The sequence below is a fragment of the Notolepis coatsorum genome, assembly GCF_963971535.1.
Source record: "Notolepis coatsorum genome assembly, chromosome: 14".
NCBI classification, from domain to species: domain Eukaryota; kingdom Metazoa; phylum Chordata; class Actinopteri; order Aulopiformes; family Paralepididae; genus Notolepis; species Notolepis coatsorum.
The window spans coordinates 52,600,651-52,620,825 of NC_140178.1; the positions used below are offsets into that span (position 1 = coordinate 52,600,651).

General features: G+C 43.3%; 1 protein-coding gene across 2 annotated transcripts in view; it reads right to left on the reverse strand.

Annotated features, from left to right (window-relative positions):
- Positions 1–1,483: 1,483 nt before the first annotated feature.
- Positions 1,484–20,175, reverse strand: part of glyr1 (glyoxylate reductase 1 homolog (Arabidopsis)) — a 78,201-nt gene continuing 59,509 nt past the window's right edge. For both annotated transcript variants that reach the window (XM_084329466.1, XM_084329465.1), the window contains 3 exons: positions 15,861–16,040; positions 8,550–8,674; positions 1,484–5,088 (listed from right to left, as the gene is read on the reverse strand). In XM_084329466.1, the coding sequence (XP_084185592.1) occupies positions 5,014–5,088; positions 8,550–8,674; positions 15,861–16,040 (380 nt within the window). In that variant the 3' untranslated portion in view covers positions 1,484–5,013. The remainder of the gene's footprint in view (positions 5,089–8,549; positions 8,675–15,860; positions 16,041–20,175) is intronic.

Consider the following 20,175-nt stretch of genomic DNA (forward strand, 5'->3'; position numbering starts at 1 on the left):
TGCAGCACCACAAACATGGGAACTCTCTAACTCTCCCCCCCCCCCCTTCTCTCTGAGTGCCCGTCTCCTGGCGCTGACTAAGGTGATGGATGCCTCGGGGTCTTGGCCAAGATTGTAGTGACTGCTCTACATGCACCTCCGAGGCCTTGGATCAGTTATTCACCGCCGTCGGTCCGTGGTCCTGTCAACTGATTAACAGTATTAACAGACTGTTAACAGATTAACAGTCAATGCGGTTTCATTGCTGGGTTAAGTACTTCCATTTCTATTCACATAATACGCCTACTTCATATATCTACTCCATTCACATATATGCCTACCACTTGTATCTATTGCTATGTCCGCCTACTACAATCTCATGAGCTGTCTAACGCCTGTCCCGTCTCCCTATGACTTGCTGTCCTGGAGTGTTGACCGGAGTGTTGGACGTCCCGTGACGAAGGCCGGGAGGTTGCGACCCCCTCTGCGTGCCCCCCTGTCTCCGGAGGTCTCGTAGTGGTGACCGGAGTGCCGGATGTCCCGCGATGACGTCGGGGAGTTCGTGACCCTCTCTGCGCCGCCCCCTATCTCCCTGTCTCCGGCTGTCCCTGAGCAACGACCGGAGTGTTAAATGTCCCTTGACTAAGACGGGGAGGACGTGACCCTCTTTGCGCCGCCCCTGTGCCTCAAATAGATTGCTATCAGCTCTATCTTTAATTTTTCAAAATGTACAGTTGCTATTGCATGCACTCATCTGTGTTCCACTACACACATGAGTGCATGCTTACCAACTGTCCGTCTGCAACACTACTATCACCAACATCTAAGGGAGATCCCCCCTTGAATGGCCCTTCTAAGGTTTCTCTCCTCCACACTGCCTGTGGAGCTTTTTTCCCTATTGTTAGGTTTTAGTGAGTTTTTCCTTACCTTCGCGTGGGGTATGTCTGGGAGTGCTTGCATTCTTTCATTTATTTGCATCCATCTAAAAATGTTTGCACCTTATGGTGTTCTTGACTTATTGTTATGTTTTCTTCTTGACTTGTTTAAAGAAGATCTGTACGGCCCATGGGGACATTAACGTGTGTTGTCGGGCCCTATAAATAAATTTGATTTTGATTTGATTTAGAGGCATGTTGTGGAATGTTAATGTCAGGAGCTTCATTATTTTTAAGTTGCATAGAACCTCTATCCAGTATGGACCCCTATCTACTGCATTCGTTTCTAATCAGTCCTAATTACTGGATTTTATTTATATATTTAATAGGGATTGCTATTAAAAGCCTTGAAGACGTGTACATTGAATGACACACTACCTACTCTGACAAAATCAATAGTGGGGTGGGGGGCACAAGATTATGCAGTTTTTCAGGGGGGGTTCAAGGGTCATTCAGGGGAGCTGAGCTAAGACCACCCCTATCCCCCCCCCCCCCCCATAATTCACACTGAGTTGGATCAGTCATTAAACAAGCAGAAAGTATGTTCAAATGAGGTCCCCATACATACATGACAGTAATCAGAGAGGACTTTAATAAACAGCACAAAAAAGCCTTGATATCTTCACATGTACACAAAATCATAAATATCCCCCAAAACCATAGAATCTTGCCCTCTTTGCGCTTCAATGGAATCTCAGTTGTCAATTCCATTGTGATTATATGCCAGGTTGTAATAAACCACATATTAATAAACCATTTACACTGGGAACAGAATAATCTACAGGATTAAGACATCATGATGATGATGATGATGAGGATTATGAGAGCCTGCCAACTGAATCAGAAACCAAAAAGTAATTTTATATTACCCCCTTATGTATATAAAAGAAACCCCACTCCACTTAATCTGGGTTATTTAAATGTCTCTGAATCTCCTAAAAACATTTCTTTACACTATACCGTGTAAGTCACCTAAACTAAAAATGCAGTTTTCTTTTGCCAAACTGATGCAAATTATCTTAAAAACAAAACTATAATAAAACATTGGGATGATGAGCTATAGGACAGCTTCTAAACATGAGATGATGAGCTATAGGACAGCTTCTAAACATGAGATGATGAGCTATAGGACAGCTTCTAAACATGAGATGATGAGCTATAGGACAGCTTCTAAACATGAGATGATGAGCTATAGGACAGCTTCTAAACATGAGATGATGAGCTATAGGACAGCTTCTAAACATGAGATGATGAGCTATAGGACAGCTTCTAAACATGAGATGATGAGCTATAGGACAGCTTCTAAACATGAGATGATGAGCTAGAGGAAATCATCTTAATATGGGATGATGAGCTAGAGGAAAACATCTTAATATGGGATGATGAGCTAGAGGAAAACATCTTAATATGGGATGATGAGCTAGAGGACAGCTTCTGAACATGGGATGAGCTACTGTATAAAACAGCTTAACATGGTATGATGAACTATTCAACAGCTTCTTAACATGCAAAAAACAATGCTATATCTACAACTTATGAAAACAAATGGTCAATGGTCATCATTTCAAAGTGACAACAAAGAAAAAAAATGCAGTCTTGTCAGGAAATGGGGCACCAAATCACCAAGTACACTTTGGTTTTTTTTATGGTGCTTTTTATTCCCTTGAAAGTAATGCAGTATGTTGCTTTCATTCCATGTCATCAGGTTGCCCCCAGGTTGTGTGAACATTGGCTCTCCCCTACCCTGCTCCTACTTTGCATCTCCAGGCTTCTGGAAAATGGCTGCATATCAACATGTTTTTTGGCCCGACTTATTGGCTGTACAAATTTGGGCCAATCCACATTACTTTATTCAGTTGTGTTTATTTAATCTTCAATTATGCTGCTATGAATATGTTGCTTCTCCCCTATTGAAAAGGGTGATGACTAAGTTAAAGGTCCCATATTATACTCCCTTTCATTAATATGAGTCTCTGAGGTCCCCAAAAAATATCAGAATTTTCTTGCTGAAAACACCACGATGATGCATTCTAGCAGCCTACATTACCCCTCTGTTCAGTCCTGTTCTTGACAGGCTGTTTCTGCGTCTCGGCTCACACTCCCCAATGCCGCACAAAAACGATCAAACAAGATTCAGATTAAACAATGAAACTAGGCATTGTAGATAAAATATGACTCAATATGACCCATTTCCGGCGTAAAATGTTAAACATATTTTAGGTTAAACTTTAGGTAGAAAAGAGCAAGCCGCCATTTTGTACATGTGCCTTTTTCACATGCACACACAAGTCAAGGACTGTACATTGCGCTTTGGAACTGAACGTGAACGGCTCACGGTCAACAAAATTCAGGTCAAACTAAGCATTGCAAATCAAATGACTGAGGATCCAACAATTTCATAACCTATTTACTGTGTAAAATATTGTCAGAAACATATTTTAGGTTAAACTTTTGAAAGCAAGCCACCATTTTGTACAGACGCGTTTTTCACTCACACACCCGAGACAGCACATTGCAATGCGCTTTAAATAGGCAGTTTCTGAATATGGGCTGTGTGCAAAATCTGATTGGGTTGCCTTATGTCACAGTTTGTATGTCAGTAGGCCCATTAGAGACCCAAATGTATATGCACAAGCACATAGTTTTTCATAATATGGGACCTTTAAATGTTTAACTTAAAAAGAGGGATTATTATCTGGTTGTGAAAAACAAAAGGATGCAATATGAGAACTCAGGTTTTGAACATGCTAACCTCAAGTTAAATTATTACTGCATTTTAAGGCCTCAACATGTCTCTAGCTATATCCCTAACCTGTTCAAAAAAGGTTGTCAATAGTAGTGGTCAACCGATATATCAGGCCGATATTGGCTGTTCTTAAAATATCTGTATTGGCGGATATCGAATTTCCGATATCTTCCTGCCGACATTACCATATTCCACGGGCTCCAGTCGGCCCAATTTTAATGCTAGAGATGACGAAAAAAACAATGGCTTCATATGAAGCTAGAGACACACAGAACCTGTTGATACAAATTCCTCAATGCTAGGTTAGCTGCAAAGGAGCTAAGTAGGGTTCCAAAGTTCACTGATATTTTGAAGGGAAAAATACTGTAATATTTTATATCCAAAGGTTAGCAATATTTTGTACATTTAAGCTAACATGTTTATTTAGGCTTAATATTGTGCCAATTATTTTGTGTCTCATTTGTTATTATTAAATTGTTTTATTTGATCAAATGCAAAAAAATAAATATATAAATAAAAATAAAAATCATTATATCGGCCGTCCTGCTCTCTAAATATCGATATCGGCCATTGAAAAACCCATATCGGTCGACCACTAGTCAACATTTTGTGAAGTTCAGAAAGAAGCCATGACCAAACTGCACCAAAGAGTTCTAGAAAAGACTGAAATAAATAAATACATCTATTATTCAAAGACTCAAGGGTTACAATATTAAGGCAATGCAGTGGCATGTTCTTGGTGCTTCTCTAGCCTCGTGTTTAGTTTCCCACCCCCAGGTAATATAGAAATCATCAGCCTTACCGTACATGGAATTCTGGACATAAAAATAAAAAAAGAACTTCACACAAAGAATTAAATAACCTAATAATATGCACAAAAGTGAGAGATAAATTAAATATTTTTGACCTGGTGCACCTTCAAACCCTGACAGCTACACAATTAAATCGGCCATGACTTGCACACCCTGCTGTTCACAATGGGGCCACGTTCCAAATCTTTTTGCGAAAACACCCTGCATTACTTTTACCATCAGAATAAAAACAATAAAAACAATAAAAAAAAGAAAGAAAAAAAATCTACAACACCCCCACTCGCCTCACCACGAGACAGTGCCACCTTTCCTAGAGCCTCTTGTAGCATAATATATTTTCTTCAACAAAGTCAGTGCAATGCTCAAGGTTGCCTCTAACAAAGGAGTTCCCCATCCCGCTGCATGAGAGCAGGGAACAATGACTGGTGCCAGGCCAAATAAAAATAAAAATAAAAATCATAAGAAAAGGAGGAGGAAAATAAAGGGATTAAAGTGGGTGTATGTGTGTATGTGGTCCAGAGGTTAGGGCACATCTTCAACTCTAGTGAATGTAGGCTCGGTAAACGGCAGACAAATCATTGTCTGACTGGTCCAGCGCCTTAGCCCTCTTGTAGACCTGCACAAAGGCAACAGAATCAAAAGTTAAATGGGTATTCCACGGAAATGGAAGTTTAGGTTTCAATACAAAATGTCTGTACATTTCTGTAAAATGTGCCAATATTTCTATCTCTTGTTTTATAAGTTTTGAGTTTATGAGCAACTCAAAGTGAGGAAAATACAGTCTTATAAAATGACAGAGATAGTTGAAAGAAAGCTTTATCATTAGGGGTAAAAATGTATACAGCAACATATACCGATATTATATCGATACAGTGATGGCAAGTATTGATGTAAAAAAAAGAATATATATACTTTTTTCTTCTAGTTTTATGGGTTTCAACAGACGTTATCTTATTAGATGAAAGGGATGATGTATATATTTCTTTATTGCAGATGTCAACGATAAAGTTTTCCGTTGGGGACATAAATTGCAGTTGAAAAAAGGAAATAAATAGCAATATTGTGACTAGTATGGTGATAAAATAGTATTGTGATTCCCACCCCCAGGCCATTAACTCAACTCCCCGCCAACAACGTTTTTATACGTGTTTGGCCGACATCCGTTGAACGCCAACCACGTATATATACGTTATTTGATCGCTTTTCCTTTTTTTCCGATATTTTTATTCATTGTTCATCCGGGGACCTCTGTGTTACCATAGGGCAGTGTTTCTCAAAGTGTGGGGCACGCCCCCCAGGGGGGGGCGCAGGGGCATGACAGGGGGGACCTTGAGATAAAAAAAAAGATTTTTTATTTTTTGGATTACAGAAAATTATCACTAAAGTGCTATCTGTTGCAGCTGCACTGTTCTCCATGAAAATACCATATTTGGATAAGTTTGACCATTTCTCAAAATCTGAAAATCATTATTTAATAAAACACAGAAAAGGATCACCAAGTTACTCTGGATAAAAACATTTTTTTACAGACAACATTGAGACAAAGCTTCCTGACACATCTCCATCCAAACTCTTGGAAGAACTCATTACAATCTCATCTGATACCACCTGGAGAGCTAGTTTCAGAGTGTGGTGCTGAGTACCAAGTATCTCATGATGCAGCAGTTAAGGTGTTGATACCATTCAGCACCACATATCTGTGTGAAGCTGGCTTTTCATCCATGACAGCTCTGAAAACAAAATATAGGGCCAAGTTGAGCCTTGAGGATGACATGCGTGTTGCCTTGTCAAAGACTGACAGCAATAAAGACTGTTTGCTTATTTCCTATGTTCGCTTTGTAAATTCCCAGTCACTGAGTGAAGATATGCTGTTTTGCAAATATGTCAAAAACAGAGCGACAGCTGATGAGCTCTTCAAAATTATTGACCGTTACCGGACAGAACATGGACTGAAATGGGAGAACTGTGTGGGCTTTTGCTCTGACGGTGCGCAGGCCATGGCAGGGAAAAGGAGGGGCTACAGGCGCTCATCAAGGGGGTCTCGCCAAACGCGCAATGGACACACTGTAAATTCACAGAGAGGCACCAGCGTCAAGACAGCTTAGCCCTGAGCTGAATGAGGTTTTGACAGAAGTTATAAACGTGGTAAATTTCATCAAAACCCGACCCCTGAAAGCGTGCCTGTTCTCTGCGCTGTGTGAGGAGATGGGAGCTGACCATTCTGCAGTGCTGTTTCACAGCGATGCAAGGTGGCTCTCGCGAGGGAAGGTGTTGTCAATTTGAAAGGTCACGATATTGGTGTTATTTAAATCAATTTAAACATGGCCCATTTCATGACTATTTTGTTGGGGCGAGGGGGGGGGGGGGGGGGGGGGAATATTTTGGTCCGCCAAAGGGGGGCCTGACAGAAAAAGTTTGAGAAGCACTGCCATAGGGAATGAGTTTGAGATCACCAAAGTGCAATACCGGCCGCATCCAGCTAGACGGCGGTATCGAGCACCCTTTGAAACCTTGTATCTTGGCCTGTGCAACGGTCAAATGTCACCGGGCTCACTTTTCTTTGTCGGGCGAATGGAGCGGTTCTCCCGGTTCCATTGAAGTGCGTCAAATATCCCCAATCCATATGTTGTGGTGGGTTATGCCGTGGACCAAATAGACATCGGATGTACCAGATGGCGGTCAAACAATTGGAATATTATTTTTGGAATACTCCCGATCACAGGTAATGACTATCTGACGTAAATCTTTGCTTGATCACGCAATGCTTTTATACGGATCGGGCTGATAAGCGTTTTTAGTGTTTAATACGAATGCCGTTACTGGCAATCAAATTATCATAAACGACCCCCCCCCCCCCCCCCCCCCTTACCGCTGTAAGCCTATGGAGATGTTTACCTTCTTTGCAGGGCTATAACTTTTTAAATATTATAGCTATATCTGCATTACTATGGCCCATTCAACATCGGGTATCTATCGTTCCGGATGTGGGAACGTTATATTTTTTCATTCATACATTGTGGTGTTAACACCGTCGAGAATATAAGTATGTTTTTAAGCTTTTCTGCTGTAATTCCAAAAACGCTAGTTATAGGCCCTGAAGCATACAATAGATTATCGATTGGCGTTAATTTCCTATACACGCTATATTAAAAAATTCAAATGCATATGATCGGTATACATTATGCTTCATCATGCGTGAAGGAAAGGGGGGGGGGGGGGGTCATTTATAATTCCTTGATCGTCAGTAACGGCTTTATTTAGTATGGGTTGATATATTGATCAGACTGATTGCAAACAAAGAAATGGACAATCAAGCTGAAAGTAACGTTAGTTGCCTCTTACCGTTCGCCGATGAGACTGGAGGAAAAAGATCCCAATTATTTGACGTCGATCTGCTAGATCCATTTCCGGTTTGTATGACGCAATAAACGCCGAAATCATATCGATGATTGCGTTTCGAAAGCGATCCAAATGCACTCGAGTGTGTATATTGATCCACGCCACAATATATCTCTGGCGGAGGAATTTCCTCGATGCACCGATCGCCACGTCCGGTTTGGCGTGAGTGTAACTCGCGCGACCATCCACCAGGCGGCGGTATTGAGGTGTTGCAATGTCAGAACAGGGTGCAGCTGCAGTCCGGAGGGAGGCTGGATGAATTATGAATGCCATGGCGAAAAAATGAAATATTGATCCCAAACACGTGATACGCCGTTGTTGGCGTTCAACGCATGGCGGGCAATAACGATTTACGCCGTTCTTGGTGCACAATGTGTTAATGTAAGCATGTTAACAAGACGGTCCATAACATGGGGTTAACAAGGATGATACACTACTTTATTTAATTAATTTAATTGAGGTTCCATAACATAAGGATGATACCCAAAAAAATAATTTATTTAATTGAGGTTTCACCAAGCTAGGTCGTCTTCATCAGGGTATCGCATGACTGTTCATAAAACATTCTTTAAACCATCTCAAGTAGCACAATTCAATTACCTCATGGTATTGCATTTTCTTTACTTTGAGAGTTTATAACTTAAAACTCCACTGCTTCTGGCAAGTACATAGGCTTACCTCATTTGCGGCTGCAGCCATTGGGGTTGGATGGTTGGCAGTGTCACCCATGGAGATGGCTAGCCTGAGGTCCTTCTGAATATGTTTCAAATAGTAGTCTGGCTTGAAGTTGCCCTGTAAGATATCTGAGAGAGGCAGAGGAGAGGAAAGATTAGAAGCACAGATACAGATATGGGAGAACATTGATAGCATTGGACTGACTTGATTTAATTTATGTAATGATGGTATTGTGTCGTGTACTCCAGAGTCAGACAAGAAGATGGATACCAATTTCCTCTCTGTGCATTCAGTAGAAAGCTATCTGGCTGCAAGCTAGCCTAGTTTAGCACAATTTAATGGAAGCGGATACAGACCACTAGCCTAGCTGTTCGGTAGAGGTTTTTTTGGCTAACAGCTAGGCTAGTGGACCGTATCTGCTTCCATTCATTCATTTCACTGAACGCACAGAGAGGAACTTGGTATCCATCTTCTTGTCTGACGGGAGAACATGGTAAGTGCATTTCCCACAATGTTCTTGTCTTCCTTTAAACTGTGAATGTGTGCACTGTGCAATGAACTATGTATTGGTTCATTCCTGCCTTTTATTTATTTATGTGTTTAATTATGTCTACTTACTCTGGAGAAGACTGTACATACATTTCCCATAATGTTGGCGGGGTGCCTTAACCTTTACAAGGTTTTAATGGCTATACAGTGGGGGAAATAAGTATTGAACACAATCAACATTTTGTTCAGTAAATGTATTTCCAATGAGCGTATTCAAGTGGAATTTGCACCAGACTTTGGTATTAACTCAAGAAATCCAGACAAGAAATCTAAACATTAAAGTCCATATTGAAGGAAACAGGTGTTTCTGGGAGTTTATTCAATGTATATTTGGTTTATAAACTGATATATAGTAATACCATTATCATCACGGGTTAGACGGTGGTGGAACCAGTGGTTTCAGAGGCAGGAGGCAGGCCGCGTTAGCAGAGAGAATGTTTTGAATTCCGATCTAAGACACAACATTGATAAGAGCGAGTGTGGGCACAGAGCAGGGCGGAGAGAGGTTCATCTTAATGAAACGTTTTAATGGTGTGAAAGGTTATTAGCAGTTGTCATGACAGCACGTCGCATGACAACCAGAAGGCGGGGCCGTCGTTGCTACGACGAAGATCTATAAGTCGAACGGTGTTTCCGGGTGTAAGGCAGACCAAGAGCGACTAGGACTGAGATCACACAGAAGACACTCTCTCCTCTCATCACGGAGGGGGGGGGGGGGGGATGCCACATCATCATTAGCTTCGGCTACCACGAGGATGGTCTTGGCTAACGACCAGGCCTGACCACCATTGGACTGAATAGCAGAGGGACGATAGACTGAACACACCGAAAGATCATTAGAATAGACTTTTCAAGGACAATACCATCTGTTAACATCTGAGCTGAGGCTTCTGTTTATATCAATAAACAACTCTTCTCCTTGTAAGGTATCTACGCTGTGTTAAAGTGTCGATTCTTACGAAGGTGGAGAAATACTACGGTATGCGGATATGCACTAACGGGGAGAGATAAGGATTATATCAGCCAGTATCTGAGACGTCAGGACCATTAAAATTACACAACGCAGAGGAGTGGATGGAGAGCCAAACAGACGAAGACGTGATACTGGCCAGATTGATCAGGATCTAACAATATGTAAATAAAGCTATGTGTAATAAAGTGGAATGAAACAGGAAAAAAGTATTGGACACACTAAGAAAAAGCAGTACACCACAGCAAGGAAAGGCAAGGAACTAGCTGAAAACCAAAACTAATTAGGAGGCAACTCTACATCCTATCTGTGCTAATAATGTCAACTGGGTTAGAATATATTGATGGGCTATAAAAAAAATAATAAAATAAAATGTTACCAAGGTGCCACACAAGAAACATCAAATGATGGGTAAATGCAAAGCGCTCTCAAGACCTTCACAAACAGATTATTGCAAATCATAACAATAGAATTGGCTAAAGACGTATTTCACAACTTCAGAATCTTCCAGTAAGCACCATTAGGGGCATTATCCATAAGTGGGAGCAACATCACTCAATCATCAACCGGCCACACACAGGTGCTCCGCGCAAAATTTCTGATCAGGGAGTCAGAAGGATACTTAGAAGAGTAGCCAGAGAGCCAAGGACCACTAGGAAAGAGCTCCAGAAAGACTTGGAGGCAGCAGGTACAACTGTGACAGAAAGGACCATAGGCAATGCACTCTACCGCCATGGCCTCTGTGCATGCTCAGCCTGCAAGACTCCACTACTGAAGAAAAGACATGTTGAAGCTTGTTTAAAGGAACTTCTGGGAGCATGTACTCTGTGGTCAGATGAGACCAAAATGTTACTTTCTGGCTGTCGCACAACACACCATGTTTGGAGGAGAAACGGCACTGCACATTACCCGAATAACACTATACCAACAGTGAAGTTTGGAGGTGGAAGTATCAGGGTGTGGGGCTGCTTCTCCTCTCCTGGTACTGGCAGACTTCATATCATTGAAGGAACAATGAATGGAGCCATGTACAAAGAAATTATTGAGAGGAACCTGCTGCCATTCACCAGGGTGCTGAGGATGACACGTGGGCGGACCTTCCAGCAGGACAACGATCCAAAGCAAACAGCAAAAGGAAACTCGCAGTTGGTTTCAGAGAAAGGAAATCAACTTGTTGGAATGGCCCAGTCAATCACCTGACTTAAACCTAATTGAACATTTGTGGAAGCATCTGAAGATCCAGATTCACAAGAGGCCCCCCCCCCCCCCCCCCCCCCCCCCCGCAATCTTCAAGATTTAAAGACAATCTGTGTAGAGGAATGGGCCAAAATCACACCCGAATACTGCGGGTGATTAGTTACAAGCGTCCTTGAAGCTGTCATTACAAACAAAGGCTTCTCCACTAACAGGGTATCTGCAGGTTTAGCCCAGTCAGATTTAAGGCTTTTTAAGACTTTTTAATGCCACTCAGAATTAAATTTAATACCAATTTCACAATAACAAAATGGCAAAAATCATGCAACGACACCAATTAGTTTAAGTTTAGGGACACGTTGGTCCAAAGATGTTTATTAAAAAATAACTTGGAAACTTAAAAATCTTGAACTTAAAGGAGTAACTGGATTGGATGAATTTCAACAAAGGGGTGACCAAACATAAATAGCAAATATAGCTATACAAAATATACCAGGGGCCAAGCAGCAAGTGCAACAGCCACATTTCCGTCAGAACACATACTACCATAGGACTGATACCTGTAAGAACACATGATTATCACCATAGGACTGATACCCGTCAGAACACATAACTATTACCACCCTCCCCAGGGTATCAAAAAAGTCAACCAACAAACTAGATTCTTGTACCGGATCTGCTCTCTGGTAAACAAGAATACCCTGAAGACTCTGGCAGGAGCACTCATTCAGGGGTACTACGACTATGCTTGCACCTCATGGTACCAAAGCACCTCAAAAGGCACAAAAAACAAGATTACAAACATCACAAAACAAACTGGTCAGACTACTGCTTAACCTCACTCCTAAAACCCACTTTACCCCTGCCCACATTCAAAACCGCTCTTAAAGAGCACCTACGGGAGGCTGCAATTAGAAACTGGGCACCGTAAATGTCCAACGCCCCCCCCCCCTCCTAATGTACAGTCTCCTCCCCATCATATGTATATATTTTCTGTTAGGATCTCTGGGTAACAGTACTGTATATTTGCATATGTCACAAATGTAACAGTACAGTTACTATGAATTGAAAATGGGGGACCCTGACGAAAGTCTCTCTGGTCTGCATCCCCTTAACAATTGTGTGTATTGATCTGTTATCTGTTAATACAGTTTTTCATTTATTCATCCAGTCGTTTTGTTTTTGTGGTTTGGTTGAATGAATGAAAACTTTGTTTAACAGATTGCAGAATGGGTACAATACAGTACGGCTCAATACACACAATTGTTAAGGGGATGCAGACCAGAGAAAGACGTTTGTCTTGTTTCCATCAGGGTCCCCCATTTTCAATTCATAGTGACATTTATGACACTCAACATACATGACATTTATGGCATAGGGACATACAGGTATATAGTACTGTTACATTTGTGACATATAAGATATGCAAATATACAGTACTGTTACCCATAGATCCTAACATACATATGATGGGAGGATACTGTACATTAGGAGGGGGTGGGTGGGAGGAAAATATACATAGTGGGTGACTCATCGAACATAAACACAAACGTGTCCTTGTTTACATCCGTGAATAGATTATTTTCAAGTTAAGACCTCAGCTTCAAGTGTTGGCGTGGAGCCGCATGTTATCCAGACTTCTGTTGGTGCAGATGTTATAGTCCTACCTGAGATGGCGGGGCCGAAAAGAAATTCGAAATAGTAGTTTGCAGGCGCCGTTTTTGCAGAGGTACGCTTAGCGCTGCTCAGCATGTGCGACTCGACTGCTCTTTTTTTGTTGTTGCAGCGGGCCTCGTAATGGTCTTTGACTTTGACTGGGACCAACCATCGCGCAAACAGTGGATTGTCGAGCCAGTTCTCGTTAAATTGGCACTTTCCCATATTAACGAGTGCAAATGCTAAACTAAACGTAACGTTATCGCTTCCGCTTCGCCTTGCTAACGTTAGCTAGACTCCACTGAAATTGTTCCCGGCCAACATAAGGACCCGTGTTGGTTCCGCCCCATTCCGGTCTGCGTGATGCTACAACGCGGTCAATAAAAACTCCCGACTTTATCTCCCGTTAACCGTACTTCCCCAGATTTCATAATAAAACATGACATGGCATTTTATCTTTCCTTTCTATGGCATTTTTAAGACCTCTGAAAATGGATTTAAGACATTTTAAGACAAACTAAGGCCTTAATTATTGATAAACCAATTTAAGACTTTAAGACTTTTTAAGGATCCGCGGACACCCTGACTAAGTATTGAATTAAAGGTGACATGCATTATAAATGTCATTTTTCAGTCTCTAGCATTGTATTATAGTAATAGGAGTTAGTATCAATGTGTTTGTGTCTAAATACCATATTGGCGGATTGCTCTCATTCAGCTCAGATCTCTCTCTCTCTCTCTCTATATGGGTAACGCATGTATTCCCGGTAACCTGCCCCATTTCTAGGCCATATAACCCAGGACGTTATACGAACAACATTAAAATCTTTTCTCATGTCAAGAATGATTGTTATAGATGCCAAATAATTCACCTTAAAAAAAAAGAAATCACGTAATGAGGGATGGCGGACCTCTAAAGTTGACCTAAGTTACCGGGAATACCAATTCACTATCTCCTCCAATTTAAGAGAGAATTAAAATGTTTTGGTTGTTTTGTAGGGATATCATCATCATGTAACATAATACCATAGTTCTCCCCGAGTTATCTCAAGAGAATTCAAATTTAGCTGAATCTGAAGGAAAAATCCGGGTATGGGATATGAGTCAACATAGTTCATGGCCTTCAATTGATAACAAACAAAAAAGGCTTAATTTTCATGGCAGATGCATGATATGCTTTGGGCATGATCTTGGCACCCCAATGAACAACCAAAATGAGTTTCGTCTTTTGTGGCCAATTATTTTAGGAGATAATTACGTTTCACATATTGATCCCAGGTTACCGCGAATACCTATCCTCACAATTCCAGATAAACACTTAAATCTCCTATTTTACTAAAGATTGGTGAGATTTTATTTTTGGAAATCACAACAGCAATAATAAGGGTTAGGTGTAAACCAGAATTACTAGAATGTGTTGTGTTTTGTCTGTTAAAATGAGCAAAAACAAGGAATGGGTATTCCCAGTAACTTAATAAACAAGTGCAAAAAATACAGTTCTAGAACAAGTATTTACATTTTTTCTATATTCAAGAAAGTGGAAAGGAACCCAACATTTTCAATTGTCTGCACACAATCGTTGTTTTGTTATTCCAAGATGGCATTTGAACTGAATTTTGGAAAAAACAGGTATTCCTGGTCACCATGCCCCTAGTGTGTGTGTACTGTATGTGTGTGTGGGTGGGTGGGTGTACACTGTATGCGTTTGTACAATATTTGTGTGTACAGTATGCGTGTGTGTGTACAGTATGTGTGTGTACAGTATGTGTGTACAGTGTGTGTACAGTATGTGTGTGTACAGTATGTGTGTACAGTATCGGTGTACAGTATGTGTGTACAGTATGTGTGTGTACAGTGTGTGTGTACAGTATGTGTGTGTACAGTATGTGTGTGTACAGTATGTGTGTACAGTATGTGTGTACAGTATGTGTGTGTACAGTATGTGTGTACAGTATGTGTGTGTACAGTATCGGTGTACAGTATGTGTGTGTACAGTATGTGTGTACAGTATGTGTGTACAGTATGTTTGTGTGTACAGAATGTGTGTGTGTGAGAGATAACAGTGTATCTGCATTGATCTCAATCAGCTCTGCTCTGTTTTGTCTCGTCAGCACTTTCTCTGCCCTGATGAGACAAGATACAGGAGCTGGGAGGGGGGGGGGGTCACATGTAGGGGGGGGGTCACATATAGGGGGGGGGGGGCACATGTAGGGGGGGGCACATGTAGGGGGGGTCACATGTAGGGGGGTGTGTGTGTGTGTAGCTTGTAGCTAACGGCCTGGGCCTCCATGATGTGTTGTTAGCTTGTAGCTTGTAGCTAACGGCCTGGGCCTCCATGATGTGTTAGCTTCAATTAATTAATTACCGGAATACATATAAGTTACCGTGAATACCTATATGGTAATGGTATTCCTGGTAACCTCTCCTTTTCACAAGTCACCGGAATACATATCAATATCTGAAGTTACCGTGAATACCTATCAGGTTACGGGAATACCTATTTAGGTAACCAAGAATACCTAGTCATGGTATTCCTGGTACCTCAAGGTATTCTCGGTTACCCATAGGTTACGGGAATACCTTTCTCCAGTTATATCTCTCTCTCTCTCTCTCTCTCTCTCTCTCTCTCTCTCTCTTCCATAGACTCACAGGAATTGTGTAAAGTTGCCCAAATAGTGCTAGGAATAGCAATGCAGGTCCCCTTAGTTAGTTAGTGTGTTCAATACTTTTTCCTACATCATTCCACTTTATTACATGTATGGACTTTAATATTTAGATTTTTTTGTCTGGATTCCCTGAGTTAATACCAAAGTCTGGTGAAAATTTCACTTGAATGGCCACATTGGAAATATAATTACCGGACAAAATGCTGACGTGTTACTTAAAAAAAAAACGTATTTCCCCCATTGTATCTAAACTTCAAAGTCTTTTTGGTGTCAACTTACTTTGGCATTTCTGGTCCACAAAGGTGCTGGCCATTTGGCCCTGGCAGAGGATGTCGAGGAAGGTCTGTTGCGATTGGCCAGTAGCCTGGGCTAGGGTCAGCCCCTCTGCGATCGTTGCCATGAAGCTGCCTTGCACCATGTTTAGGATCAGCATCATCCTCGCTGCATTCCCCGCCTCGCCTGACAACACACAAACAAACTTGAAGTTAAAAGACATGTGTGAACAATTTATAGATATCTGGATAGGTAGTGTTCGTTACAGAGTAGCTAGTAAGCACCGCTGATGCAGCACAAATTACTAGATGAAAGAGATGGAAGTTGAGCCAAACAAAAGTTGCCAAATGACAGACATATCAACCAGAAAAAATATATATAAAATCAACGATCCTATCACCTGTTCTGGGATTGCCCATCCATTCTCCCTCTATCGACACAAGTACACAAGTGCATGGAAGTATTAGAAGTAGAAGAAGTAGATTTTGATATAAGGGATAATGATGACAATGACAAGTATATTCTTTACTAAAGGGAGGCAACCAAAAAGGCTCTCACAAGGAAGTGGATGAGTCAGGTGGTGCCAACGAAGGGGAAATGGATGGACGTGATACATGAGATGGAAAGGCTGACATATGTACTGAGACAACAGAGGGAAAGGGTTGAGGAGAGGTGGAGGAGGAGATGGCGGAAGTTGTGTAGGCCAGATTGTGTGTGAATTTGTGTAGCTTAATAAAAAAAAATTAAAAAGAAATCATCAATTATTCAATTAATCAATTTACAATATTTAGGTATTTAGCACACGCCACCTGTGATCCTCACAGCAGCAGCAGTGTAACTGAGGGGTACAATTCCCTGACTGTATTAAATAAGTATGGTATCATTAAACCACTACTGTCTTATGTACATTACTACTGGCCATACAGTACACAGGTATATGAGATGAACACTTCCACAATGACACGGTTCCACACAAATCTTGGTTAGAATAATATTTATTAGCAGCAATAATAGTAGATTACATCACTTTACTTAGAGTCGCGCTTGTAAGGCGAAGAATGTGCGTGAGTAAGTCAAGAGCGTAAGTCCATTATAATATTACGCAGGAGATAATGAATACCACCTGTATCTTAGGAATTATATCTATGGTACACTAGTAGGGCAGCGGGAGATACTAGTAGGGTCCCTCCGGTTGTAGACCAGCAGGGGAGAGGATTTGTCGGTAGCAAAGTCTGGGTCAACGAAGAATAGGGAGACTCCAGGTACAGGAGACAGTGCAATAATCTCTTGATCCGCAGACGAATAACAGCTATTCTCCGGCATGCAGCTCCGCATGGAAGAAAGCTAGCCAGCCTCAGGCGTCTTAGAGGCGGGCTCGACGTTGCTCCTCACAGGGTAAATCCCACACAATTGTGGGTGTAGACGATTCTCCGCTCCAACAGCCACAGGACCAAAGCAATAATCCAGCTGAAAAGGGCTCTGTAGTCGCCGGTGTAGGTTATCCAGTGTACATATCCACACGGTTCTCGTCTAGGGCTCCTCGGATGACGGCACCAGGTTAAGCCGCCCAGCCTGGATAAGCACACTAGCTCGGTACGAGGAAGCGTTGGTAATGCTGGTCACTGTAGAACGGTAGCCGCACGATACACTATACATAGACTATTACTTAAATAATAGAATAGGTCGTGGTCGACGATACAGCGTTAAACTCTGACACTTCATCTATCAATTCGCACGCGGTCTCAAGGCTCTATTTTGGGGCAAAACGGGCCCACTTCACAGCACGTTGTATCGTGGTGTGAGGCTTCAACTTATTGGGTAACAGTACTTCTGTATTCACCTGCGCCGTATTTATACGTTAGGTGAACAATCTAGTACCAGCCTTATTTCTGTCTCGTATTCTTGCGCATAACTGGGCATGTTGAGACAAGCCTTGGCGGTGGCTTTGAACTAGACATTGGGGGGTATGGCCGTGGCGACCAGGGGATCGCTTCCAATAGGAGAACGAATATTATGGTCTGTCCTGTACCAGGTAAAGGGATATTCCGTGTATATGTACAAAGAATATACAAGGGATATCAAACGATATACAAATATTATACATGGGATCTCAGGCAATAAATATATATATTCGGTTTAATCTGACCCTTTGTAACAGCCGCCTCCTAATTAGTCCGCACCTAATTAGATAAGCAGAGACAGATTAACCACCTTGTCCACTACTCAATGTCCGTTGTGAGGAGTAGGGCAATTCACAAAGTCGGTGGGTCATGGTCGTCATTAAGAGAGTCGGGGAGCCTTGGCGACTCGATCAGCCTCGCCACGGGTCGGGTGTATGTCCGCCCCTGGACGAGCACTTCTGCCGCTCTGACCTTAACGTCGGCACCAGTGATCACTTTGCTTACGCGGCCGGCCGGCCACGCAGCTCGGGGTAGTGACTGGTCTATGATCACGACGACTGTGTCCACTTTTAAGTTGTCCCCGTCCTTGACCCGCTTCTGACGGGCTGGAAGGGATGGTAGGGGGGTTAGGAGGAAGCGGGCCTGAGACTGCTTTGATCTGTGCTTGGCTGCGCCTCCACCTCCTCCGTCTGTTTCTCTTGTTTGCTCTGTACCCCGTCTGAGGAGGGGCCGGTTCCGGCCGCCCCATCAAGGAGTCGCTTGGGGTGCTGGGTTCGAGGTCAGCTACGTCTGGAGCGCAGCTGAGGGGGGTGGAGTTCCGAACTCCCTCTTGTGCCCACGGTTCTCTCACAGGCCTCTCGCTTAATGTCAATAGCCTCTCAACGGGCTGTACGAGGGAGTGGCCGGTGTCGCTCGCCTTTGTGTGTAGGCAGCGTGTAGACGTGGGTTGACTGTCAAGTCCGTAGAGGGGGCCCTGGAGCGTCCACCCCAGTCGGGTCTGAACCGCGACTGGGCATCCTTTGGGTCCGATGTGGGCCGCCTCAATTGGGAGAATGAGGTCCGCGTGGTCGGAGCCGATGAGCAGGGTCGGTGTGGCGCCGTCTATAAGCGGTATAGGTAGTTGACGTAGGTGCACATACTTCGCCATCAGCTGTGGGATGGGGTAGGTGTACTGGGACAGGCCTATGTCGTGGCTGGTGAAGACGTTGGTAATACTATACTGCTTCTCGGGCTGGTCCACCGCTGCTATCTTGAAGGAGACCTTTTCACCCTTTATGGTCTTCTGGTCCCTTCTGATGGTGCGTATTGTCATGGTACCTTTGGCACCCCGCAGGCCCAACTGGGCTGCGGCGGAAGCGAGGAGGAGTCTTTTCAGACCCATCGTCCAGGACGGCGTAAGTGTCCAGGACCTTGTCCTCGTAGCTCAGGAGCACTCTGACCACTTTGATGAGCACTCGGGGGGTCCCGCTATGCTGGTCAATGTGGAGCACTCCTGTTGGTCGGTTGCTTTGGATCGTCTGGGGTGGTGCCGACTCGCGGTCGTCCGAGTATCACCGTGACTCCCAGTGTCTGCTGTAGCAGTCGGTACAGTAGGGAGCGGTCTGGTGGATCTTTGGTACTGGTGCCACCGCCTCGGCCTGGTACATTACCGTGACGGGCCCACTTTGTTGTCCTGGCGGACGCTTGTTGATGTCATGCAGGACCTCCAAGTGGGTGCCGCCGCACCTGCTACACTTCTTCAAGCGGCACTCAGCTGCCATATGGCTGCGCGCGCAGCGGCGGTGGTCCTTGATCCACTGACTCACCTCGTCCGTGGTCAGCTTCCCGAAAGTGTCGCATTGATACAGCCGATGTTCCCCTTCACAGTACTGGCATTCAATCTTCCACTCCTCTTTCGTCGAGGGGGTGTTGTGGTTCTTGTGCTGCGGTACTGATTCGGCTTGGTGCATAACGGTCACCGACCGGCGGTTATCGTTTGATCCCCGAGGTCCTAGTCTTGGGCTTGGTCCACTCCATACGAACGTGTCCAGTCGTAAGCTGCTGAGCTCCCTGGCGAGGAACTCAGACAGGTCTAGGAGGGATGCCTCTGGGCCGTTGGGGTCACGGTGGTCTCTCTGCCGCCGAAAACGCTCTTGTCGGGCGGGAGGGAGCTTCTCTAATATTCTCTCTACATTAGAGTTAGCGTACAGTTCGTATATCCCTTTTTCCTTTTGGGACCCCAGCATCCCTACCAGGGACTGTACCTTGATAGAGAGGTCATCTAATGCTCTGTTGTCTCTGGCTGGGGGGAGACGGTCAATGTCTCTTATCTCTTGTATCACGTAGTCCCATATGCGTCCATAACGTTGGTCGAGGGCTACTAGAGCCGCGGTGTATGGGGTAGTAGAGTTGGAATATGCCAGAGCTATATTGTGCGCTCT